Below are 27,786 nucleotides of genomic sequence, written 5' to 3'. Positions count from 1 at the left end.
CCCCTAAATGCGAACTTTCATCCCCAAGATGGAAAATTATGGATAAGCCCCTGTTCTTTAAGTAACTTTTTGCTCGTTTAAGTTTATGTTGTAGTTTACAATAAAATAATAGCTACTAATTTTCTTCATGTAAAATTAAACCATTTTTGAAGACTTAAGTTTAATTCTTCAGCCTTCGTTATATTTCTATGATTTTTACCTTAGCAACGGGAATTTTTATTGCACAAAAAGCGTGAACAATTCAAGGTGTGTCTCTTTAAGACCTCTTATGTGAAGAAGAACTTGAGGTGCCCCAGATTCAAGAAATAAAAACAAGCAACCGTTGTCATTTCGTCCATCGTTCTTGATATCCAATTACTGAAAAAGAAAACCGGTATAAATTCTCCTTCTGTCCAGTTAGGTTCTATATTCGACTTTGTTTTCCATCCGTTTTTTTTTCCCTCTCTGGTTTTCTTTAGTGAGTTACTCTCGTAATGGCATTTCACGTAATTCCCTTCCGTTTTCCCCACTGACTTTCTAGACTGAGATTTTTCGTGTTGCACTAACAATGCTGTTGCTGCGATGGGCATTGTGATACGGGGGATTATTTCGCATGGAGGATAAAATAATATAAAAAAGGGTCCACCTATAGTGAGAGGAAGCTGCAAGCTATATTTCTCAGGCGTTGAAAGAAGAGGATGAAAATTCTCTTTCTTTTTCTCCTCGCTGGAGGCAATTCGAACTCTGGACGACGGATTAGTGATGCCTGTTGCCAGGGGCAACCGTTCTCCAGTGGTGATGACTTCCAGCTCGTACGAATTTCCCTCTCTCTTTTCCTGAAAGAGGACAAGGTAGATTTTTTAACCCTTACCAGTAGATAATAATCCCTGTTTAATAGTTGGTAAAAAGATGAACTGTCAAGCGGTAAACGGAGAAATTCATTACACTTTTGTGAGAAAAAAAACCCTTTCTTTAATTTTTATTGGATTTTTCTCTGTTTCTGATTTAGAGTGAAATGGTAGCAAAAATTCAAGTTGCTGTCTTTTAATTCACCACAAAGGCTTTGAAAATACAATGGTATCTTTTTAATTCGAATTAATACCTGGTAATTCGAACAGAAGTTTTTTTTCTTTTGAATCTTTAATGATACATGTTTTTGTTAATTTGATTTTTTTCGTGTCCCCTTGCAGTTCGAATTAAAAAATGTCAGTCCACTGTGGTTGAAATTCTTTGATGTGTAGTAATTTAATTTACTCAGGATTCGGCTTTATCTTTTATCTCGTTCGGATTAATAACCAAACATATGTTTATACATCTTTCTTAGTACTTTCTTTTACGCTTGTCAATATTTCGTTCTTTGTGATATGCATCAGAATTTTATTTCCGGATTTGGATTTAGTTGTGATTTCTAGAACCTCGAAATGTATGCGTGCGCGCATGATAGCCCGGTAACAAATATGCAATATTTCAATTGTTAATCATTTTGTGCATCCTACTCAACCAATTATAGTCTGCAATCTTTTTTCCCCTTCTTTTTGTTTTCTGGGAGTGTTCTAGCAGTACAAACAATTGTTTATTTTGCTCAGTATATCGGTGGGAAGAAATCAAAAATTTTGCCCGTTTTTTAGAAATGATATGTTTCTTGTTCTATATTTCGTTATTTGATGTCGTTTTGTGCCTCTAGGTTGATCGTGGCGATGGGGATGAATGGTGATTGTATGACAGAACACAACCAGTGGCAATATCGTGTGTCTAGTGCTCAAGGCGGGGCGAAAGGAATTTTATGAATTCGAAGTGTAAAAGGTAAATATACGAGATTTCATAAAAAGTTCTTTCTTTTGCTGGCTTGTTGCAGGAAATATTCAGTGTGACCATTCCAAGAAACTGAATATTTGCATTGTAAGAAACTACCTGACTCTTTGAGGAGGTCGACTATAAACACGCCAACCAGTTTGTTTTGAGATCAGAGGTGACATTTGCGCCAAAACTATATCAAACATTATTTATGAAAATAGGAGAACATGCAACAAAAGAGAATGACATTAATACAATCAGGATTTATTAAAGACTCTTCTTCACCCTCACATGGCATAATAATCATAACACTTCAAAAGTACACTACACTCTACAACTTGAAAGCACGCGCACACATTCAACAAATGCAGAAAAATCTCTTATCCACGATAACAGCGATTGCCTCATATTCCTACATCAAATATGTCCAACATAATTCATACCGGTTTTTTCTTTCATGTTTACGAGTACCAATATTGAGTACCTTCCCAAAACCAGCAATCCGACATCCAGAGTAGACTTTCGAGCTTGCTAAAACACTAATGGCTGGACGTGAACCATGCCCTCAGAAGTGTGCCCATGAGGGTGGTGGAGGCTTATAAACCCCGTCAGCCAAGGTTTGATTAATCGAATTGGTTTATTTTACCTCGCTTTTGTGCCACTTGTAGCTAATCACGAAGATGAGGACGAGTGGTGGTATTATGATGGTGATGCAGGGACACTCGCAAAGAATGCCCATGAAGGGATTCGAACCGGAACCCCTGGCTCCTTCAGCCCATGTGTTCTAAAAATAAGAGAAAGAAGTTTTGCGAAATTCCTGGGCAGGTCACTGCATACGAACAATACTGGCTTGTCGCCTGTGCATCTGCAAATCCTTCGGTATTTACTGGATCCACGAAATTACCACCTTTATTTGTACTCTAGGGCGTTATCGCTCGGTCACGTAACCGCAAGAGCAGCCTACCATGGAGCGCTTTCAGAAAGAAAATGGTGTACAGTAACTGCATTGACTGTTGATGGCGTGCCGGCAGGGTGGGTGCACTGTACCATGCTGATCAACAAACATGCTAGCTGAAAGAATCAGCTCGTTCGAATTTCCTCCCCTCTTGAAAACAATTGCCTTCCGCTGGAGAAGGAAGCCATTATTTGGTGTTGTTTCCTTCCTTCGTTGCAAGTATATTGTTTCGGAAAGTATTTATATTTGTCATCCAGATATTCAGATATCCGAATTATCTGTTGGTTTCAAGATGGTTACTGGATAATTCAATATCTGTCGTTGTGATTTGTTGGGCGTCCGCACTTCAAGGTTTTCTTTTGTGAAGTCCTTTCGTAAGCTGTAAGTATTCATAAACCATGAGTATTAATGAACTGAATGTGCTGGAATATTAATGCTTAAAGACTAGCTATAAGTTTTTTTATTAAGTCATATGACCAAATAGCGGAAAAAAGACGTAGTATATATATTTTTTGTCATCTATTTGAAAATTGGTGAGGATAAGTATGAGCCCAGAATCGGTGACATCTCTCTTCTGACTTTTCTTAGTTACATTCTGGTTGTTGGAGGCATCGTTTCGTCGCTACAAGCCCTCCAAAATACTACGTTTCATATCTTGCGAGTACCTAACAGATTCACTGTTGCTATTGTGGTAGGGAGAATTCATACCGAAGCGACACGCGACAAGTGTCGCTTGGGGATGAGCCAATCAGCAGCAACCTTTCACACTGTAGCTGCGTGACAGGCCGCACAAGCCTGCGTTCGAGTGGTGAATTCCCCGAAGTCTCGAAGTGAGATCTCACACCGAAGTGACAACTGACACTTCCCCACAGATTGCAATTTTCCTTCCAGGAGCGAAGCCAAAAGAATTATATTCTGTCTGATTTAACCTACCATCCTACCGATCGAGTAAGAAACTCTGTAAGAAAATACGTAACTCACTGCTTTGGACAAGTGGCGTTTCTTGTGTGTGTGTGTGTGGGGGGGGGGGGGGGTGATTAATACACACACACACAAATACCTTACTTTGCAAGATAAAAACAAGACAAAGAAACACCTAACGTTTTCTTAGCCTGAACCTACTGTGTGACTTTAAAACATACTGCATGGTAATAAGAATGTACCACACATACACATGTGTAGACATACATACATACACACACACACTTTGCTACAGTGTTTTTCGCTGTCGTACGACGTTTTGCCACCTTCTTTGTATGTTTTTGTTTGTATTAATGAATCATATACAGATAAATATATACAAACTCAAAATCATGTATTTTTACACCACACTATTTTTCAATAGTTCTAATGATTAACTTTACATCAGTCTTGTTTGTGCAACCATAACACTAACCGAAGAACACCGTAACCTTTGTTTCCGAAAAACAAACAAGAAAAAAACACCGTGTATGTATGCATGTGAGAGTTTTTAGTCTACTTTGTGCACAGATAGGCTAAATCGGGGCTGGACTGACAGTTTAAAGGAAAATCCGAACCACTACATGCCTCCACCGGATGGGTATATATGTGTGTGTGTACAAATATACATAATATGAGCGCGCGTGTGTGAACACAATCGCACATAGACATATACATAGTACTTCGTTCCAACAGCGTGCTCAAAAGGTTGTATTTGAAATACAATGTTCTTAGAGAATCTCTCTCTCTCTCTTTCTAAAAAAACATTGTTATAAGCTTGCGGTGGAAGGATTTCCAGTTGAGTTATTGGCTTTCTCTACTTTGTTTCCTTTCGTCGAACGGCTGTTGGCATCCTGCTGAGAAATGCTACGCGTACCATGAGTACCAGGCTCACTATGTGCTGATCCCGCGTCGATTTTGTCGCTTATGTTAAACGCATTTCCCCACCCCCTGAATTATCGACAACGAGCTCCAAGCACTGACCTCTTTAGAAACGCTGCTCTAGCAACATATTTCCTGTTCGTGTTCATACAATTGATTGATTTGGTTTCATTTTACTTAGCTTTTCTGCCTCTTTTGTCTAATCGAGAAGATGAGGATGAGTGATGATGATGTGATGAAATTGATGAAGGGACACTCACAAAAAACCTTGCCCAGTTCATGATTTGAACCCGGGAATCCTGGCGTTGCAGCGATATGTGCTAACCACTCCGCCACGGTGGTCGGCATGTTCATATAAGATCTGTGCAAGTCAGGAATCCCAGGTAGACAAACAAACGTTTATATTACTGTACTTAAATTTATTTTAGCACACAAAGGGAATGGTGCAAAAACTAAAACAGAAATATTCTAAGTCTTTGCGTTTAATAGACCAAGATTTCATTTTAAGTAAGGCTAAGTTTTGAGATTGCTTCTACGCTTTTCTGCTTATTCCCCTCATATGAATTGCCGGCCCTCGTACCGGAGTGGTTAGCACATCGCTCTACGGCGCCAGGAGTTGGACTCTCCGTATTGTGCTCCTGAATATACAGCATCCATTGAAGACTAACATAAATAGTATTATAAATGTATTTTTGTTATTTAGCGACGCTTCGTTGCCACTTTTGTTTCTCACGACGTTGAGAATGGATGAATGACAGGTTATGCGCTGGTCGTGATTCGAACCCAGAACATTCAGAGATGGGGCCATGAGTTGATCACCAAACACGCTCAGCCACATAGGCGGTAGTATAACGTAAAAAAGAGACACGAAGTGCACAATATTCCAATACTAACACATGAGTTATGAATCCCCCCGAGGCATGGTTGTTTATCTTTCCATCGACTACACCATTCAATAATTCCCTGAGGCGTAAAGTAATCCACTAAACGTAATTGGAGCATTATTTCACGTAATCAGAATCGTCATGGATAGAATATACTAGCTTATTTCCTGTTCTATATTTTAAGAACTGTTCTAATCGGTTACTTTATTTTCCAGTTGACTGGGAACTCCAACGTATCGACCTTGATGAAATGGACTTTTCCTATGTAATCCTTTCCCCCTCATGAAAGAATTTTGCAACCAGTGGAGAGATGAATGGATCCGGAAGGGGATAATCCGCCTGATTCCCTCCTTCAAATACCACACCAGTTTCAATTGTATTATTTTAATGCAATGTGCCGTGTGTAAAACCTGCTATTCGGTACATGGAAGATTAGCAGTCGACAATATCTCGGTATTCGAGTAGTCAATGCAATCCCAATCTCTTTTATAAACGAACACCTGTTCAGTTTTGCATACCACAGCCTGCATACAGTTTCTATAGATATGTTTGAAGCGTGGTAAGGTTTTTGATATGTAAAGCTAAATCGGCGTTTCCCTATGTGTGTAAGTATTTTAATACGTCACTCGTTCGTAAAACTTTAATTGTGTCGAAGTTTGTTTATTTTTATGCACAATCAAGAGGAAAACATGTTACTTCGTAAATGTACCAAATATATAAAACAGAGGAAGTTCGAATCCTGTCATTTCAAGTACCAGTTATCCTTACTTAAAATGGCTACCTTTGAAAGTAGGAACTGGTGTCATGTTTTGGGTACTACCAGAATTTTAAAAAAGAAATAAATGCAAATCAGCAGAAGAATAGCAAAATTGAAACATCTGGAAAAATGTCTATGGAAGCCCACTTTATGCATAGAGGCCGTCTATTGTAGGCCGAGGAGATGACGAAACCTGTCTTTAAGATGGCGGCGAAGTTTCTGTACCCCGAAAGCCTATTGGTTAAGGTTATTGCTCTGTAATCAAGGGTGTCGATTGATTGATTGATTTGTTGTTCTAAGTTCACTTTATGCACAGAAAGGCTAATCGTGACGGACCTACAGTTTAAAGCGGGTTCCGAACCACTGTGTGCCTCCATCGGGCATCGAACCCGAGAGCTTTTGATTACAAGGCAATGACGCAACCACTGCGCCATCGGGGAGTAAACATTGTCTCGATTAGCCTGTGTGAGCTAAACAAGCAATGATGGGGACACAGGGGTCAAATGCCCACTTAAATTTGTCCTCATTTTGACATTTGAGGGGGTTTGCTCCCTAAAACAGTTTCTTAGCCGAAACAAGAAAAAACACGTATTTCTTCCTTTGGATCCCTTTACACACCTGCCAAGTTTCATGCAAATCGGAGGGGGACACTTAGATACCCTCCCTTGTTAGTCTTACACTTTCCAATTATATAACACTGCATACATTATAATGTTTTATTTTAATTTGTAAAACTGTAACTGTAGAACAATTGTATAATTTTTGTATAAACATTTTCATCTTGTTAAATATGTTAAAGGTTTCATCCTGGAATGGAATGTCTTACATTTATGTGTGTTTCCATTTTCAATACATTCGAATGAATACATATTCGTTTCAATGGCATTTACAAAATCACCTCTGACATTTTATGTTAAACAAGTAAGATTATTTTTGTACACGAGTTTGTTAGCCGATGCGTAGCAAAGTATTTTAGGAACAAATCTTGAAGGACTAACTAATGAAAAATTTCTTTGTAATCGAAGATCATAATACCTTTTAAGGTGTGGTAATATTATAATGGGATCGAGATACGAAACTCTCGGATCCAATTTTTTCGGATCCGGTTCCGTTTGGCCATCCCTAATTACTACTCCCCACAAAAAAAGACATTTATAGAATGAAAAATATGGAACTGAAAACTTATAAAAAAAACTTCTCCCTCACAGAAGACTTGGTTATGCTGGGATGGTGAGTTGATGGAGTAGTTAAGAAGATCTCAAATTCAAGCGACTTATTCTTAAAGTCCTCTTTATGCACAGATAGGCTAATCGGAACTGAATATACAGTTTGAATTGGCCCAAACCACTATGTGTCTCCCGGTAATCGAATCCGAGACCCCTTGATTACAATGCGACGACGCTAACGATACACCATCGCGGATGTTCCTCAAATTCAAATGATTTCCTAGGCGTGCAATGATGCAGATGACATACACGTCAACTAGATTTGATGTGAATTTTGGTTTATTGATTGATTTGGCTTATTTTATTTTGCTTTTCTGCCACTTTTGGCCATCGCGAAGATGGAGATAAATGATAATATGATGAAATTGATGAAGACACACTCACAAAGCACACCCATTCCTAGGCCGGGACTCGAACCCGGCGTCGTAGCGCGCTATGCTAACAACTCCGTCACGAAAATTGGTGATATGAATTTTGGGACAAGTTATAAGTAGAACGTTTCCCCATCACCACAGCAGTATCACTGTAACACAAACTACCAAAGGTTCTTTTTTCAAATAATGTCAATCAGCTTTAACAAGCTGCAGCGTTCCTTTGTTTCCTTTTATAAAAAAAAAACAAAAAAAAACGCATTGGTACACTGGTGACAGAAAAAAGGGAGCTCCGTTAACTAGTTCTTAGAACCTTTACCTCGTTGCGCAAAAAAAAGAAGATAATGAGAAAGCTGCCGCCATTGTTTGCAGCCGATACATCAATGGATTCGTTCCTGTTGAGAGGAGGTTTTCCCTGGAACAAAAATTTTCATTTCCCGTTGTAGTTGTTATTTACCGATTCTAGCAAGCCAAGTTCAAAAGGAGCTCTTCTGCGCAGAATGGAACTTTGCCGACTTGCGAAGTCCTAGCAAGCTTATTAAAGCTTGTTGCCAAGCAACGCTGAGACAGAGCAACGGGAATGATAGTCAGGGTGTCAAATTAGCGATGTAGGTAGCTGCGAGGAGAAAACCAATGTTTACCCTTCAATTTTCTCGCAACGCAAGACGAGCTGTATCTGATATCGATTTATGGACGCATTTTCTGCGCCCAGGTAGGAAATTTCGGTGAAATATTGGCCTGAGCAGCTTTAGAACATTTAATCCCATCTATCTACGTGGGGCTCAACAAAATGTGTTTCTGATTAATCTTGCTGATTGGTGAATATTATTAGGCATGCGCGTTTCAGGGTTCGAAGCTTATCTTGACAATTAAGTGCCTAAAGTATTCAAAATTACTCAACGATAGAAAGGGAAATGTCCAAAACATTGCATGCAAGAAATATACAGATCATTTTCTAAATGAAAAAGTTAAATATCATGTAAAACAATATTAACACTAACAATCTTCTGAAGGACCATATCATAGTTACGATTTTTTTTGTCTTGTCTTGCATATATGGGGTCCCAGGTTTGAATCCAGGCCTGGGCGGAGTGTTCTTTGTGAGTGTCCTTTCATCGTATCATTGCTCCTACTAATCTTCGCGATTAATCAAATGTGGAAGAAACGTGAAGTAAAATAAAAGCTATCACTCAAAAAGAATAGTGAACATAAAGTTTCAATATCCATTAATTATCTTAATTATTCCATTAATGCTCCTTCCATATCACTTGTTTAGTATACATTACTTTTTCAAAGTAAAGAAAGAATGAATTAATTCAACTTTACAAAATTTCCTACTATTCATTACAGCTTCAATGTAATACTTTATTCTATAAGCTATAAAACACATACTAATATAAATTAATAACAACATTACTATTAAAAATGAAAATAGAAAGTACATATTCAAATAATTAGAATGAGCTATGTAGTTGTATTAGTGCATCGTATCTCAACTTTTGACATTTCCATACGAATCTTTCCCGGGTGATTGATTATTAGTTTCTTGCTTCTTATTAGCAAAGAAATACTTAAGTCATTTTATCATTTGGAACTCATTTTGCAAGAACCAAAGCCTGAACTCATCATATCTGGAGAATCAAAACGGGAAACCATGAGGCATCGGCTTCGGGAAGGAGGTCGAACCGGTGCGTCAACCTTTCTCCTGGAAATTGCCATTGTTCATTTCAACTTCAAGAAAGCTTGTTTTTTATTGTTAATAAGTGAAATAAGTTTCAGTTTGAACAGAATCACCGAGGTGAAAATTTTGTTATATCAAAAAAAATCAGAGTAAAGTGCAGGAACAATGTTGTATTTCCTTATTCTACCATTTCATTCAAGGAGTAAATAGTTTCATAATCTTCAAAATTCCGGAAATTAGAGTTTTTTTATGAGAGGTCTTGCAACAAACTTTATGACTACAATTTTTCCCTAACTTTTGTGTGGAAATGTTAGTAACAAAATAGAATAGCTATGCATTTCAGTGCTATGACTATGATTTTTTAAAAAAAATATGAAAAGCCGTTGCGCTAGATATTCACTCATCTGGCAGATCGAGTAACCTTTCCAGGAATATAAGAAGAAGATGAAGAAATTTGGAATAAAATGGGTTTATTTCTATTAGTTTGTAATATTTATTATTTGTATACTAACAATAACAATGATAATGATAATTATTTTGATTATTGTGTCTGCTATTCAACTTTTATCAATGGCCTGCCCCCTACAATAAATTCTGGCGACACCCATGCAATAAGGCTAAACTGCCCGTTGCAGAAGAAAACTTCATCTTGCTTCCGAGGAAACTTGCCTTGCTCTTTAAAAGAAGAAGCGCATCTGCTGATTGTGTACCTAAGGTTCATCAGTTGTTCTACCTGCAGGATGTGTTTCATTGTTCCATCGAAAGTTGAGCATGCACGTCGTAACTTCTTTTTCTCTTGCCGAAGAGAAGTGTTCCCTTGCAGTTTCTGAACGAACTTCAAAGCTGTGCTCCTATTAAGAAGATTACAACTTATGGTGCGAAGGCATGATGCTTGTTCATCCCATCTTGCAAGCATTTCGAGGTCACGCCTCTGGTCTTCGAACGGGTGGAGCAGTCGCCACTTCTACCTCCTTCTTTTTTACATTCTTAAAGCGAAAAGAATGCTAATGAGTGAGAACTTCCAGCATCTCATTACAGGTTACTTTAAAAACAGCTTCCACGTTTCCCATTATGCGATTAGTTAGTGCGTATATTGCAGAGCCTAGTCATTTATGCATGCAGTAATAAATTGCTCCTTCGCCAGTTAACTGATCAATGGGAAAAACCAGAAGGTCTCGGATCTTGAAAGGGCCTACGGGGGGAAGTTCCAGTTAGATAGCTCGTAAATTCTTATAGATCGATTCAAAACTTATTCTGAACCAAAATTGATCACCTTTTTTTTCTAATTTCCCTTGATTTGTTAAAATAATAATTCTATTTACTCGATTTGATCCAGTTTTTTAGAGTTCAGGGTGAAAATACTTTCAACTTGTCCAAGGATCTTGATACTCGGACAATTTTGGTCGACAACGTTTTTCAACCAGATCTTGACCTCAAGAGAATCCATCATTAGAGCAAAGGAATAATTGAACGATGCCATCACTTATGATATGCAGGGATTTGTCAAGCCTTACTAGGTATCTCATTTGCTTGAGAAAATCCTTTTTCTTACAGGTTGCCGATTGCTTTATATTTTGTTGCCTCCAGAGAAACTAAGGAAACAGTACTGATTAGGATTGCCATACGTGTGACGTATGAGGTTGCTTTCCTAGTGTATTTACTATCATATTTTGCAACAAAACTTTGCTTTTGTGCATTTGTCTTATTTGTTAATATTCTGAGTGAACAAGAGTTATTTCTTATTTTTTCACTCATATTTTGCCAACGATGGGAATCGAGCCTCCATTTGAGGCAGTGTGCTATACACTACTCACTCCCCCCATCCCGCTCTTTCCCTGAATTCTATGCTATTTTTTGGCTCTATTGAAGTTAGTAATGTTTTATGAAAAGAGTTAGCCATATTTGCTTGACTTATATTGCCACACTTTCTGGAATTCATTCCATGCATATTCTACCTTTCTGTTTCTCATGCTTGTATGTGCTTCTTGTGTTCGTCTATTTTCTTTTCCAGAGAGCGTCCGGATTCACATACTGCATATGCATATCATGTCATGTACGTACATGGATATTATTCTTAACCTAGGTTTGTGTAACGGTTTGCGATTCCTTTCTTGTAATTTTCTATGACTTTTGTACTTAATAATTGGGTAGTATCTTTTGTGTGATCTATTTCTTTTACATTAAAGATACTATCTCACACTTTCTGCCTTCTAAATAGGCTTCCCATTAATCAGGAGTATTTCTCCTGTAATTCTTGACAAGAACCTACTAAGCGGAAACGTAGCTGCTTACAATTGTCACAGTGAAGGGTGGTATGTTTGTGTGTAATCTCAAAATACCATTTCGTTAATAGGGGAATAAGTTATGCTCATATTTATCCATTTAGATGGTTTGGTTTGGTATCATTTTATTGTTATTTCCCATATTTATCGAACATCCTGCTGTCAGTTCAGGAATCTGAGTTGAAAAATAGATGTATAAACTTTGTAGTCATAGAATTCGACTAATTATTTCATTTGTCTCATTTTAGCCAACGGCCTGCATCAGAATCGGAAGGAAAAGAACCGAAGATTGCTATGCCCAGTGGGGAGTCGGTGGAGCTTGGTTACAGGTATGTACATACATTGTTGCAATTTCACTATTCAATTTTTTAGTCTTCTGTGAAGAGTTACATTGCCAAACGCCTTCCTTTTCTGTTGAAGAAAATTGAGTCAATCTAGCCCGGATGGCGACCTTCCTGGAACACATTCCCTTTTGGGCTGAATTATTTTTTGATGTAATGTCCTCATGCAATTTTTGATGAAATATACAGATTGTAATGTGTTAATTCTTACGGTCGTCCAAAAGAATCCTGCGTGTGGTAGTGATATAAATCGTTCGTATGAGTAAATGAGCGGAAAATATTGTATATACAGAGAGTATATACAAGGGATGGCATTGACTGAGGGAAAGATCAATGTGAGCACGATCGGAGAACAACTGTACAAAGGAAGTCATAAGAGAAGCTGTTGATGAAAAATTTCTTGAAGAACACTGGGTCACCGCAAAACCACACGTATTTTAAGGATTCACTTTCTGTAGACGACTCTCCTCTTCAGTGGTACTTGGAAATTTCTTCTGTGGTTACTAGTTGTCAGTTGTTGATATGTTTCACATTTCACCGCCTTCCAGTTCTCATGGTTTCATTCTTGCCGACATAAATTAATGATGATTGAGTAGATTTCCGATCATTTATGTTTAGGAACTTGTCGTCGTCATTGACTATGACTTATAATACAAGTGAATTGCTTTACTAGACAAGTATTCTTTAAGTCTTTCATTGTGAGATACCAGAATCTATTTCATCTTAATGCCGCAGCTCTTCATCGTTATACTCTGACAAGCATGATTAGTTTAAGTCCCATATGACAAGTACAACAAAGATGTATGCGTTTGGTCTCGTCTTGTCCGGATTGACTTCTCGCAAATGTTTCTTGGCCAGGTCAAATACAACGAGGCGCATCTGCTCACCTTCTATGATGATAGATTGAAACTGCAGTCTAAAGATATCAAGCTAGTATTTTTCTTTCATAGATATCAGGACATGATTTTATTATTTTTTGTTTGTTAGAAAAATCACATAAAGATAGCTCGATGGCGCAGTGTTTTTTTCTCATATGCGGTAATTCGGCCGTAAAAGATCTGAGTAAAATATCGACAGGTACGCATGTAAAGCTATATTCGGGGAATGGTTGCATGTAATAATAATAATAAGATCATAAAGTTTATGTTTTTTGACCTCTCACATGAAACTCATTTTGGGAATCTTGAATCCTGCTCGACCACTTATCCTTTGAATTAAAGTGTAGAATATATATAAAAAAATAACCCGATGCCTGTATTTTACACTCAGTGTTTTCGATCTAACGCTGTTGTTACTTTGGTTAGTCTGTTAGAATATTAATTAACTGGACATACGTTTTGTTGTTCATAATAGAAATAAGTTCTCTGCTTTTCTGTAACTGGAAATAAACTATGCCAATTTCCATGGGCGTCTTCCCGACGCAGGATTTTTAGGCAAATCCGAAAATGTTGGGGAAAAAAATGATCCGAAATACTGTTGGAGTGTTAGTATTGCTTTTATTGTTTACATTCAATTCTCAGAAGTATTCGAACAGTACTGTATTCCTGCAAATGAACAATGTTTTCCAATGTCTTTTAATTTTATTATACCAGCACCATTGATATGCCATCATAATTATAGGTTTAGAAAATAACATTTATAAATGAAATGGTTTGGTATCATGGTTCTTATAATGAAGAACATGTCTGAATGTGGGTTAACAAAAAAACAATAGGACATTTTCGAATCACGAAAGAGTCGGGACAGGGATTTAAGGATTTAAAAGAATGGACTGTCCAGACTAAACCAGAACGTCTAGAAGTCTTGCATCAATGATTATGAAGTTAAAATTACCAAATATTTGAGGATGCAGACTTCAGAAGCCTGTACTTCTCTCTCTCTCTCTCCATAAACAACCTATTTATTTATGCACGGACAAAATGGAAATTCTTGCAAAATCTAAAGAAATCGTCAATGTTATTTTCGTAGGTCCACGTTAAATATTTCATAGTTCAAGGGGGCGGGGGGCATGGCCCCCTTGGGTACGGGCCTGCTCACGTATGTAATATACATCCTGATGTCGAGAAACCTTCTCCCACGGCCGTGCTTGCTTTGACTGAATATTGCGCCACTTGACCTAACTTCAAAGCCGGTGCACAATGGCTGTCACTTGTCATGCGTTAACTTTAACAGCCGCCGAGTGCAACAATGAGAGGCGAAACGAAATCTCGAGTAGACAAGAAGCGAAAGCGGCCCTTGGGAATCGCGTCTCAAAATCCTCCCCGTCAGCCAATGAACCGAATGTTGCTTCTGACGTCATGCAATGAAGCGAGAGGTAAAATTCAGTTCTTGTTGTCAAGCATGAGTCTCCGATTTCTGCATGAATACTTCTTAGTCCTAGTACTTCCATGGTACTCTGCAGCGAACCGAAATCCGAGGAAATGAGTCAACTATGGAGGCTCTCTGGGAGTGTCAGATTACATGGAGCATGGAAACGAAGACAGTAATACACCAACGTTATTTTCACGTGGACAATTTTGCTTTGATTGATTGATTGATTGACTTCTTTTATTTTACTTTTCTGGTACTTTTGACTATTCACGAAGATGAGGATGGGTGGTGATAAGATGAAATGGATAATGGGACAAACGCATACACATATGGATGACACAATACCGTTTCTACAGTGGATTGTCCTGACTTCAGGTCCAGGCGCTCTGCAAAACGCAGTTCAGGGTGTACTACGTAAAAGAGGGGTTGACATTTGGGTGCCTTCAGAAAAGGACACCGCGGATAGTTTAATTGTGAATGTGTCCTATGCGATTCTGCTAATAAAGTGAAATGTACCTACTATTTTTAATTAATGGTACACTTAAAGTAATGGCCGAATTTGCAAAGCGTATTCTATTGGGAGAAACTGGGTTTATAGAGAGAGAGAGAGAAAGAGAGAGGACTGTAAATATATGTATCCAGGGCTACGATTGGCCAGGAAAAGTCAAAGATATCAACCTTTAGAAAAGTTCAGGAATATTTAAAATATACCCAAGAGATTAGAAAATATCAAGTGCTTTTTTGTACTTTCTAGGATTTTGCAAATCAAAACAAATTCCACTTTTTTCTTGGACCAGCTTTTTTGTTTATTTATTTGTAAAAATGTTGAGTAAACTTCAGCCTTATGACAATTTGCTTAACTGGGTGGATGGCATTCTCCACGTTCCCCTACTTCGATCATTGTTTGCATCTGTTCATATGAAATTCAACGATTTAGCCAGACTGACTGATTTAAAATTAAAGAAAGCCCAGATACTATCCCATGCCAGGATAAATTTCTGTGCTCGTAAGTATTGCCCATATGGAGTTTGAACAAAATATTTAAATGAATATTTTGTTAATATGTGTCTTCTCTGTAATAATGTAGCGTCGTCGTCTTGTAATCAAGGGTTCGATACCCGGTGGAGTTATATAGTGGTTCGGATCCCACTTTAAACTGTAGGTCCAGTCCGATTAGCGTTTCTGTGCACAAAGTGGACTTAAAAACCTCAAAAACCTCTGTAATAATGGATTTTCTCCATATTTACGCACTATATTCATGTATTTGGTTTAGCAGCATGAATGGGTTGAATAATACAATGGATGGCCTTATCCAGAACCTCTGGTTTCGCACCATACTACGTGAACTATTGAATCAGGACAACTGGCTTTGCAGTTTTCACCAACAACCACAATTCGCCAGATACACTCATTTCTGAGGTGAACAACCATACCGTTACGGAGCCTGGTTTAATGTGAGCTTCAAAGCGTGAACCATCAATCTCGTGTACCGCTGAGTTTGCTTGTTCGTTCGCTAGTTGGTCGAGATCCAAGAACATAATAATTGGTCATTCATCTGCCTTTGGCTGCGAGTTGAATAGCACCTTTAATGAATCGTGGAAGATCTCCAGACTGTTTTGTCCTGTATGAGCGCAGAGACATTAGCATTGTACAGACTTGTGAATGAAAGGAATGAGTATCACGCCATGTTGTGACGTATGCATGTGAAGAGCCTTTGAGGGAGTACTGTCAAGTCGCGAAAATTTTTGAGGAAGTTTTGAATAACAAAGAGACAAATTAAGTCTTAAGTTCCTGGATTTCATTTCTTATTAAGGCCCTACCCTGCGTATGGGTGTTATTTGTGAGTGTCTCTTCCTTAGTTTCGTCATCACTCATCTTCATCTTCGCAATTAGCTAAGAGTGGAAGAAAAGCGAGGTAAAATGAACCAAACCAGTCAATCTTATTAAGGCATTTGTGTTTATTTTCTTGTCTATTTCACCAGTTCATCATTAATTTTCAACGTCGCGATTGATCTGAAGATGTAGAACGACTGAAATACAATACAGAATATATACATTTATTGAATTAAATCTATTAATCACCTCATCTTAATTATCTGTCGTAGTGATTTCCATACTTTTATTACAAAAAATCTTATTAGTTGGTTTATTAGCTTCTAGAGAAAGTTTAAATAAAAATAAAGAATAATCCTATGGAGTGAAACGGTTGTACCCAAGAACAATACAGGAGTTTGATTTGATTCGATTTGATTTTTTTTTCAAAATTTGGACACATCAGCGCACAGGCTACTTTTGCCCGTCACGCAATACAGAACAAGCCCCTTAACGAAAGAAAAAAACAAACAAATTAGGAGCAGCGCGAAAATAAGACGTGTCTGTTAAAAACTTCCTAACTCAATTATTAAAACTATTACATTCACATTATCTCCGAGGATAAAATCTCAATACCCTAGTTAAAAGCTGAGGCTGTAAACGGGCACTCAGCACATACGAGGCCAAACACAGGACAACACGACCCTACAGAATATTTTCCTTGCCATGGGCCCAGGCGCCGGATCCTCGTTGGCCATAACATTACAGTTACCGAGGTTAACTACGGAGAAATGAGGTTTACTTTTGGCTTATCCTTATGGTACGTAGGGTGATCAAAGTGAAACTGAAAACCACGAAGGGCCTTTCCGATGGCGTAGTGTTAACGCCGTCGCCTTGTAATCAAGGTGTTCCGTGTTCGATACCCGGTGGAGGCACATAGTGATTTGGATCCCACCTTAAACTGTAGGTCCAGTCCCGGTTAGCTTTTCTTACTTATGTGTTTTTAATCTTTTCACACTCAATAAAATGTGCTTTGAATTTAATTTAGAGCACCTTAATATGCTTATTGTTCAATTTACGCCGATTTCCCGCCTCTCCAGGCTAACCGTCACAAAGCCAATGGAGGGTGTCAGCATCAACAATCATCAAGAGTACGCAAGAACAAACACAGAGTAACGTTCATACCTTACTCGAGATTCGAACCCAAAGCCCTTGGTTCCTCAGCATATTACGCTAAACACTTAGATACCAGGTGGAGGCACATAGTGGTTCGGATCCGACTTTAAACTGTAGGTCCAATCCCAATTAATCTTACTGTGCGTGAAGTAGACTTAAAACACCGAATCAATCAATGAATTGTAAGCAAGCTGATTTTTCCCTCTGATGACCATAAAAAAATAACATTAATCTTCATTGAGTTATGAAACTAATTAACTTCATTTGTTTTTAAATACAAAAATATAGAAATAATAAAATTCATAGTAAATCCCTATATTTCAAAATGGATATTAATATTTTTTTGGCAAACTATAATGTTGTTAATTATTGTTGAACCAAGAAGTTGTGGCATGCCAGGATAATTCTCGAAGATCATATACTCATATATCCTACTTGTTCTAAAATAAATACGCTTGGGACACACGGGTGCCATTTTGATGATATAACTACGTTTTCCTCCAAATTTTAATTTTAATCACCAACTCGCTTATTTTTGCAGACGAACATTCAAGATATTGAAAAAATATGGCTCCATAAATTTCCATCCATACAAAAACGCACAGAAAATAACCGTTAATTCCTTTACTATTTACTTGAAAAGTAACTTAATTAATTATATAAACTCGTTACTTGGAAAAGAATCTGTTACTTGTAACTGTTACTTTTACAGAAATTGTGACTCCATTTGTTTGGACCGTCTGCCTTGTTGTTGTTAGTAATAATAATAACAACCCGTGGCTCTACAGCCCGTAAGAGCCTTGGCCCATCTCCCGACTGCCAGTCTCCGTCCCACAATCCTACCTAGAGGTGTGGAGATCTTCAACCGGTAATGGAGTGACGTGGGGTCAGCACGTCGAACCCCCAGCCGTTATAGGAGATATCCGTGACCGGGTTACGCTACTCACTCGTGGCTCCCCAATTTCCTCACGATGGTGGGTTGCCACCGGTCCTTTGCACAGGCCTAGAACCCAGAGACTGAATCCAGGTGGAGTCGCACCCATGCCGTCTCCCAGTCGGAACCCAAAGCACAGCGCCTTTATAGTAAGGTGTTGAGTAATTCTGCTTGGAGTTTTATAAATCGACTTTGTGGACAGGTTATTTTTGCTCCCATCTGAAATTCGAACCGAAGGACGTGTGGTTAGGAGGCTAACCGTAATAGCCACTACTCTATCGTTACGCTGTTGCACGCAACTGTGTGCTGCTTTTCAAGGTCAGTGGGTACGAAACGCTTACACCAGAAAGTTCATGGCTTCATAGCCAGAAGTAAATGGCAGCGTGTTGGTATGTTATACATGGCGGAGCGTTCGGAAAGGAAACGGAAACTGACAAGATGAAAAGAAGAAGAGCGACAGTATCAACTCTCTGTGGCAATTCAGTGTAGCCATCTGTAGATTAGGGACATTAATATTTTGCCAGCATAAGAACAGATTTTTACCGTAGATCCCAAACTGCTAGATCGTTTTTGTTATAATTTTGCCACCCAAAATCCCTTTCTCCACTGTATTCTACAGTATTGAACAGTTAAAATGGAAGTTTGACTGTTCATTGACGAGACGCAGCCGTTTTTTTTCGCGAGCGCATGCGCATTCATGTTTGCATTTGTCAGTGCTATGGTGTAGCATGTAGCTGAAATGAGAAGTAAACATGGCATCAGTAACTTGATTGATTTCTTATGTTTCGCTTTGCTTTTCTGACAATTTTGGCTAATCCAGAATGAAAAGGGATAAGATGTAATTGATGATAGGACAATCACATGGACAGGACACAGCACAAGCCCCACAGAGGATTATACTGGCTGTGAGTCCAGACGCCATAGCCTCGTTAGTCTACAAGAATGCTGTCCAGAATGTACTACGAGGATAAGTTGGGTGCTTACGGGTTAGCATTGATTGAGTTGGTGTTTTAAGTCCACTTTATGCACAGTAAAGCTAATCGGGACTGGACCTACAATTTAAAGTGAGATCCGAATCACTATGTGCCTCCACCGGGTATCGAACCCGGGACCCCTTGATTACAAAGCGACGACACTACCACTTCGCCATCGGGGAGGCTCACAGGTTAGCATTAATACACTGCAAATGTATTATTTGTGCTAAGAGAACTAAACCTAACAACGAAGGCATTTAGCGTAACAATGAAACATAAGAATTTAGCGTAACATTCCGCGCTGACGTCAGAAGGCGAGTTTGCTAGAGGCTTGTGCGATAAGTGAGACCCAGTGGACCTAAAGCAATCTTTCTATACTTCTTGATTGCAATATGACGAAAATGAACTCTCATTGTTGTATATACAGAGCGAATTTGGGTAATTTATTAGGTCAAATTGACGTTGATATGGAAAAGATTATGATTGTATGAAACGGCTAGTTTCTGAATAGGAACTTCCGTAGCTCGAAAGGGATGGAGAATTAAAGGAAGCTTCTGTGATCTTCTGTGTGGCAACAGGGGGTTAGTGATAACAGTTCTGCTAGAATCACATTTATATTCTATGAAGCCCATTTGCCAGAGGAGCGTGAAGCGAAGGAACTCCTCCATTGACTCTGTTCCTCCTTGGCTGCGAGGTCGGCCACAGCTCTCGATAATGCTCCGAACACGCGAAACGCCTGGAATTGAAGATCTCTCCTGAAAAGCTCTTATGCAGTCGAGTATTAGGAGCGATTACAATACGCTAAGGCGGCCTTTGTCTGAGGTAACTGAGAAAATTCATGGATCATAAAGGCCGTAATCCATCAAAGTGCATTATGAAGCCGGATAGCAACTCTGGCGTGGCTTTGCGTACTTTGAATTTCCACGCAGGCCGGTGTCGTGTCGCCATTTATTGCCTTTCGAACGTCGTGAAACGGCAATTGTTATCAGCTTTCCGTGTTCTCTCTTTTCCCGTCTGAGGACAATATACTTTCCTTCACTTTTCTAATATTGGCATAAAGTTATTACTGTGGTTAACTTGAGAAAGTTTGTTTTCGACTCCATGGTATGCGCAGAGGCTCACCGGCAGTGGATATGCATGTTTACATGGCACCCGAACTATAGATAGTTTTGTTTGCCTCACTTGACCCTCTCTGGAATATGTAAAACTTGCTTATTTCATCATCTTACATGATGCAAATGTACAGGGTGTCCCAAAATGATCGGGCACATTTCATTTTAAATTTACAACACCTTAAACTCTCACCCATCTTTAAAATGTATTTTATTGTCTGACTTTGGGAGTTAATGTTGGTCTCCTTTTCAAGTCATTGATCTTTCATGATGTCGCCGTGGAAACCAACAGATATTCTATACATTGTGGGAGTATTCTTCATTCCATCGTCACAGCACAAATGCAATTCGGACGGCATTTCCAGGATAGTACGTCAGCGGAAATGTTCGGAAACCCCACAGAGCTCTGGAACTCGAAGAGAGCATTTGGGAGGAGATAGAAATTATTTTAGCTGATGTGCTACTCCACGCCATAGTAAGGATGACACAGAGTCCGACAATGTTCTCCCCGAGATGGGGACAATCTAAGGGATGTGATATTCAAAATTAGAGCAGGGATAATAACTCCTGTACCTTTGTTGTTTATTACACATAATCCTTAATGAATGTGCTGCTTGCGATCCTACGAAATTGTGATTAAAATGTGTCCCACCATTATGGGACACCCTGTATATACAAGGTGGCCATAATTAAAGTTCTCCTACTCAGAGCCGCCTGAAGCCCGTTATAAACATCGGATTACAATGAAACTTGGTATAGAGGCTATGGAAACCATGGAGAAGCGAATGCTGATGAAGAAAGTGGTTCAAATTTTAACCATCAGGTGAAAATGTGGCGCTGGTATAACAACAACCAGAAATCGGGCATGCAAAATGTTTTAGTATGTCAGTACAAAAGTGTTCAATATGCGCGCTGTCAACGTGAATGGCCCTTTCGAAGCACAAGACAGCTTGATCAATGATTCAAGTGCAGGATGTTGTTCACTGTGCACCAGATTTCAGCGCCATGTTTCAACCTGGTGGTGAAATTTTGAACCATGTTTTTTCATCAGCATTCGTTTCCCCATGGTCTCCATAGCCTCTATATCAAGTTTCACCGCAATCTGATGCTTTGAACGGCCTCCAGAGAGCTCCGAGTATTAATTATGGCAACCTGGCATGTTAGTTGACCTGGGTTCTTTTCAAGTGCACTCAAGTATTAACTGTTCCTACTTTTATTGTTTCCTGTATTCAATGCAGGCCAATGAAGCGAAGGTATCCAGAGACAGGTTTTTCATCTGCAATATATAATTTAGAAAGTTAATCGCACAATACGTTCCATTCTTCTTTCTTTTGTTCCTCTATGCATTATTTTTGTGCTCGGTTCTAATTAAAGTTTCGTGAATTTAAAATTAAACGCTTGGGGGTCTCCCCGATGGCGCAGTTGTAGCGTCGTCGCCATGTAAGCAAGGGGTCTCGGGTTCGATACCCGATGGAGGCACATAGTGGTTCGGATCCCACTTTAAACTGTAGGTCCAGTCCCGATTAGCCTTTCTGTGCAGAAAGTGGACTTTAAACACCAACTCAATCAATCAAAATTAAACACTATTCTCTAGGCACTTCTGGGAAACTACACAGAGAGGAAAAACAGAAGTTAATCTGCAATAACCAAAAATAGTTTTTCATAATCAAATATTTCTTTAATAGGCGACAAACAAATGGTTGTCTTACCAGAACGAAATTATTTTTGCAATCATGGACATTTGCAGACCTCCGTGGCAGAGTGGTTGGCACAGCGCGCTACAACGCCAGGACTCCCGGGTTCGAATTCCGGCCTGGGTATGAGTGTTCTTCGTGAGTGTCCCTTCATCATATCGTCACTCATCCTCAGCTTTGCAATTAGCCAAAAGTGGCATAAAAGCGAAGTGATTGGTTGATTGTTTAATATAGTTTATTTTACTTCGCTTTTGTGCCACTTTTAGCTAATTTGCGAAGATGGGGATGAGTGATGATATGATGAAATTAATGAAAGGACACTCACAAAAACCCTTGCCCAGGCCGGGATTCGAACCCGGGACCCCTGAAAAGCGAAGTGAAATAAACCAAATTAATAGGGTATATTTAGTTAGTTGCCAAAATATTTAGTCAAATTTATTAAAGGCTGCCTTTTTGTGGTTACCAAAAAGCTCAACCAAACGTGTTTCGTTAATTTGAACAAATCCGTTTGTTTTTCTGTATAACATGGACCACTTTGATACTTGTCCATCTATTCGTATATGAAATCATGGATTCGTGCTTCAGATGTGACCCTGATCATTCATAATCGACATCTCGTACCTGCTCTCAACCCGCAACTTTCCGAACTCGAGTCCATCGCTCGAAGTATTCACATCAGTGTGAGATTTTGAAGCTTCACGAAGAGAAAAATCTTTCGATATAAGCCAACTGAAAATTCGTGACTTGTTTTTCGTAAGATGTGCTACGAGATGCAACAGCCCAGGAACGATTTCGCAACCAATCCTTCTCCCGCACGCACTGTATATGGTAGAGTCCAGTCCTACGACCGGATGAGGCAGACCGTAGGACGCCCAAGTGGGAAAGTGCCCTTGATGGAGGGATCTTGGAACGTCAAAGAAATCTTAACCTCAGCCTTCAACAGAGCAGATTACATAACCACAATTTTGCGTCCAGTTGTAATCCGCCAAGCGCAAGAAGTTCCTCAGGCACTGGAAGGCGTGTTCCTACGCTTAGGCTGCCACCTGCGTTTTGAAACATTGCCATGCTGAGTAAGGATGGGCGCAAAGGAGAACTAGCTCAAGGTTGATGAGAAAATTCACGTAGAGAAGCGAATGTGTAGTAACGCAATTGCCTCGAGATGTGCCGCATGAAAAAAATAAAATAAAACAACCTAACACTGTTGAAGTGTTGCAAATGCATACTGGTATAACAACTATCGCTCGCGTGGAGTTCGACATGAAATCAATAATTCATGTGAGGAAAAATGAAATGTAATGATTCATGATTCCGAAAGTGACAATGAAACCAATTACAATATTTATTTTTAAATAAAGAAACTTGATTCCCTGCATGAAAAAGTGTTTGAATTCAGTTTACTGTACTACTGTTTTTGTTTTTTTAAATTTTAGATATCCACACATATTACGCAGGGTGCAAAATAGCCACAAGTGCTTCCGCATCCATGAATTCTCATTAATTCGTTCATGTACTATCAGGTGGAACTATTCAACAATATCAAAATGAAAATGTTAAGAAAATATTTACTAATGCTATAAAAATAATATTTATTTAAAACCAAGACTGGAGTTCAGAGGCGAAAGTTCTTACACAGCCTTTACATACATTTGCTTTCATTAAGTTGGTGATATCAACCATCACCACTTTATACCTCATTGAGCTTTATAATATGAATGCATGTATTTACCATTTTCTGCTTCTATTTTTTGAGAAAATAAGTTAATACAAAAACACATGAAATGCTACACACGTAGTAAAGAGAGTCACGACAAAGCATCAAAAATAGGCTACATTATTTGTAATTTAAATTTACGTCGCTCTTCTGCTTATTTAGACTAATCGCGAAGATAAATCTGCATAATGATTACATGCAATGGATGAAGGGACACTCAAAAAGGAACATTCATGCCCTATCCGCGACTCGAACCTGGGACCGTCAGTGGCGAGATCGTAGGTGATCGGCTAGTTATAACTTCTTTTTACTGACCACATTTTGAAAATGGTGATATTAGAAGTGTAAATCATTGTGTGGATGCATAGATACCTTTGTGAATGCCTTATTTACCCACAGTCTGTCCAAAAGCTGCACTGTGAGGAAACATTTTTGGCAGAATATTACCCCCTAAATATTTTAAGTTTTAGTAGTGTTTAACGCTGTCAACTTGCAGTCACGAGATCCTGGAGGGGTTACAGAGCATGGTTCGAACCCCTTTCCAAACTGTAGTCCTGGTGCTGATTAACCTATCTGAGCATAAAATGGACTTACAATCTTATTTTACTAACCTAGCTGGGTTTTATTTAACCTGATTGTATAATTCCACAACTAAAACGTGTTCTGTGTTTATGTGTCTTAAGATATAAATAAATTTTCTTTGGTGTACCTGTCATTGTGATCCGTACAGTCACTGACACTTCTGCGTAGACTCCCAATGGAATCGCTATAACCCAGTTGTGTTCGTGACTGTACAACTACGCTTACAAATAAAATAGATCTTTACGAACCGATTTTTTTTTTCCTGTTCCGGCTTCTACTTCCGATTTCTTATTTCGGCCGGTATTCGTATAGGTATTCGTATATCGTTTGCGTCACCGGTAACTGTTGTATTTCAGGAACGCTGTAACCATTATCGGGCAACTCAAAATAACGTCGTACTCTCGTCACAAGAACGGTCATAAACAAGTCTTGACGTCTTAAAGGCTGTAAATGTAAGGAAAGCGACCTTCAATAACACATGAAGAATCGCAGATAAAATGATTATGGCGTGTTTCCGTCAGGTTGAATACGAGACAAATTTCCAGTGCAGAAATGACAGCGATTGCGGAGTAATTTTAGCATTGTTAACGCAGTTCCGTAAATAAAGGAGTGCACATGTGCGGTAGAGTTTTCACCACGATGCCACTTTTCATACGCAGGTTTAATGTCGGAGCATTTCCTGCTCAAGCGACCGAAAATACCTGCAGAACGCAGACATGTTCGAACTTGCCCAGCGATGAAATCGGCGAGATGGATTGATTGGTTTAGTTTATTTTACTTCGCTTTTCTGCCCATTTTGGCCAATCGCGAAGGTGAAAATGAATGGTGGTAAGATAAAAGAGATGAAGGGGCAGTCACAAACACATATGGACAACACACAACAAAGTCCCATGGAGGATTATACTGGCCATGGGTCCAGACGCCAGACCCTCGTTAGTCTGCAATAAGCAGTCCAGGGTGGACTAAGTGGAAGTGAGGTTGACATTTACACCCCTCGGCGAGATGGAACATGAACGTACAAAGAGGTGGAAAGTCTCGCCTGCTGAAGCAAATGGAAAGACCGTCGTCGCCTTGTAATAAAGGCGTCCCGGGTTAGATACCCGGTGGAGGTGGTTCGGATCCCGTTTTAAACAGTAGGACAGTACATAAAACTCAAACAAACGAGCAAATGGGAAGTTCGCAGTGATATCTGCTACCAAAACAATCGATCGTGAGAGCCCATGTTAATTTCGATGATTGTCAAACAATGTAATATTGCAGTGAACATTTCTAGTATTTTATGATAGTTCAATTGGATTAGAAATGTTATAGTGACTTATGTACGTCAATTTCAAACATTCGCTAGTATAGATAGGGGACGATTAGAAACCAATATATTAACAAGTATCATAGCGAAACAAATATTTCATACCCCCTTCTCCCACTCATAAAATGAAGTTTCTACCAGCTTGGTGTCGAGCGCATTAAGTTAGCAACTTTCGATCTCGCCACCGAAGTTAGAGTTCGAGTTCCGGTCTATAGGCATGGGTATCGTGAGTGTTCTCTTCAACAAATTAATCAAATCATCACTCATCCTCATCGTTGCAATTAGCCAAAAGTGTCAGAAAAGCAACGCTAAATAACAAAAATCAAATCATAATCAAGAAAATCAAATGAAAGCATCAAGTCAACGAATAAGTTGAAAATTATAGTAACGTATTTCACTGCATAATCGTAGCAAATTTTATGTTTTTTTTTTTTTTTTTTTAAAAAAAAGTGGGGTGCGCCCATTATGTGAAGCTTATTTAAAAGAAGAAATGTGCCGGCATTACCGGGACTTAAACATCATTTATTGCTAAGTACACTGTCTTCGGTGCAAGATTAGGATGCGCGGAATACTCGTGAATACACGTTAAAATTGAATAGTCCAAGTCGATCACATAATTTGTTCGTGAGAGTTTAGTGAACATTTTTCCGGTGTGAAAGAAAAGTTAGGACATTATTCGTTATTGATTTGGGCATTATGGTCGAAATTTTACACCTGAGAAAATTTACTACAGTGTTACGATTCTGCGCCGCTATCACTAATTTCGTTATTTGATGCGACGATTACACGATGAAAGGTTAAAAAAAACATATTTTGGACTGAAAAAACAGGGTGCGACGATTATGGGTTGAAATACAAATTCTCAAATCTGTATCATTCCATGCATGCATCTTCTGTATGCTTTGACCCTTTCTCACATTGTCAATTGTTAATTTGAGAGAACAAGTTCAATGATTACAAAAAAATCTTTCCATCCGATCGTATCCAAAGAAACTTATATTCCAGTACCCGGTATTTTTCTGCAAAAGAATTTAAATAACACGTGCTTTCATTTCATTTCTTCATTTTCAACCAAACTGCACCAGATTTTTACAATTAGAAGTATATCAGTGATCCACCAGCACGTAAAGGTGTGAATGGCAATTTGCAGTCTGGTTGTTATGTAACATATATTACGTGGTAATACAGACGGGGAGCGTCATTGCGTTCTTTCCTGTCATCATTCTCTCATCTGTTTTCATTACGCTCGGTCATGTAGGAGTGCCTGCCTTTGAAGCATACCTTGAAAAATTTGCCGCTCTCTCTCAGTAAACATGACAAGTATTTTTTTTTACTTTTTCATCCGTGGAGCCAGAACGTTGTCACTCAGCGAGCGTTTTATTTGCTTACAAGTACCAGAATTTGCAAGTGGATGGATTCCCCCCCCCCTTTCGAAATTGTCTCCCCCTCCCACTACCTCTTTTGTCTTCTAGTTGTTGACTGTCATGTGAATTATTCATAACAGCCGCCATTGACGTGTTTCCACCTTCGCACTGTTTCTGCGAAGGAAAACAACAGGATATTGTTTGGAAACGATTTTTTTCGTGAAATAATATTCGTTGTTAAGTAACGCAGATGAAAAAAGAATAGCGCCTGAAAAAGGATTGTGCTCTATTTTCAATTTGGAACGAGAATTGCAGCAAAATCATACTTGACTGTGACTATCGACTCACCACAACCCATGGAAATCAAGCATTTTCTCAGTGACATTTAGTGCGACCAGAACGGAAATCTAATAAAGTCAAGGAATATGACGCAAAATCAGGAGAAAAGCCATGTGCATGTGAAGGTTGAATGTTGAAGTGTCTAGTATCAACTGTAGTACGAAAAAAAAAAGTTTCGAAACTTAGAACGGTGTTTTAATTGTGAATTCGTTGACTTGTATTCGGAAGATGGAAGAACATTATCATCATTACCAATTTTCCTGGTTGTCATCTTCACTGCAATTAGTAATACTTGATCGTATCCGAACTTTTCCTCCCATTTCCTTGTCCTTCATTTTATCCCTCTGTCTCGTTATGAAA

General features: G+C 38.9%; 1 protein-coding gene across 1 annotated transcript in view; it reads left to right on the top strand.

Moving 5' to 3' along the window:
- The window catches only part of LOC145983936 (excitatory amino acid transporter 3-like), a 209,216-nt gene that overhangs the window by 18,926 nt on the left and 162,504 nt on the right, over positions 1-27,786 (top strand). Inside the window, exon 2 of the mRNA XM_083117107.1 lies at positions 12,020-12,100. Within this exon, the coding sequence (XP_082973233.1) occupies positions 12,020-12,100 (81 nt within the window). The remainder of the gene's footprint in view (positions 1-12,019; positions 12,101-27,786) is intronic.

The sequence above is a fragment of the Lepisma saccharinum genome, chromosome 2 (genome assembly GCF_977018435.1).
Source record: "Lepisma saccharinum chromosome 2, izLepSacc3.1, whole genome shotgun sequence".
NCBI classification, from domain to species: Eukaryota; Metazoa; Arthropoda; class Insecta; order Zygentoma; family Lepismatidae; genus Lepisma; species Lepisma saccharinum.
This window is presented reverse-complemented; position numbering and strand designations above follow the sequence as displayed.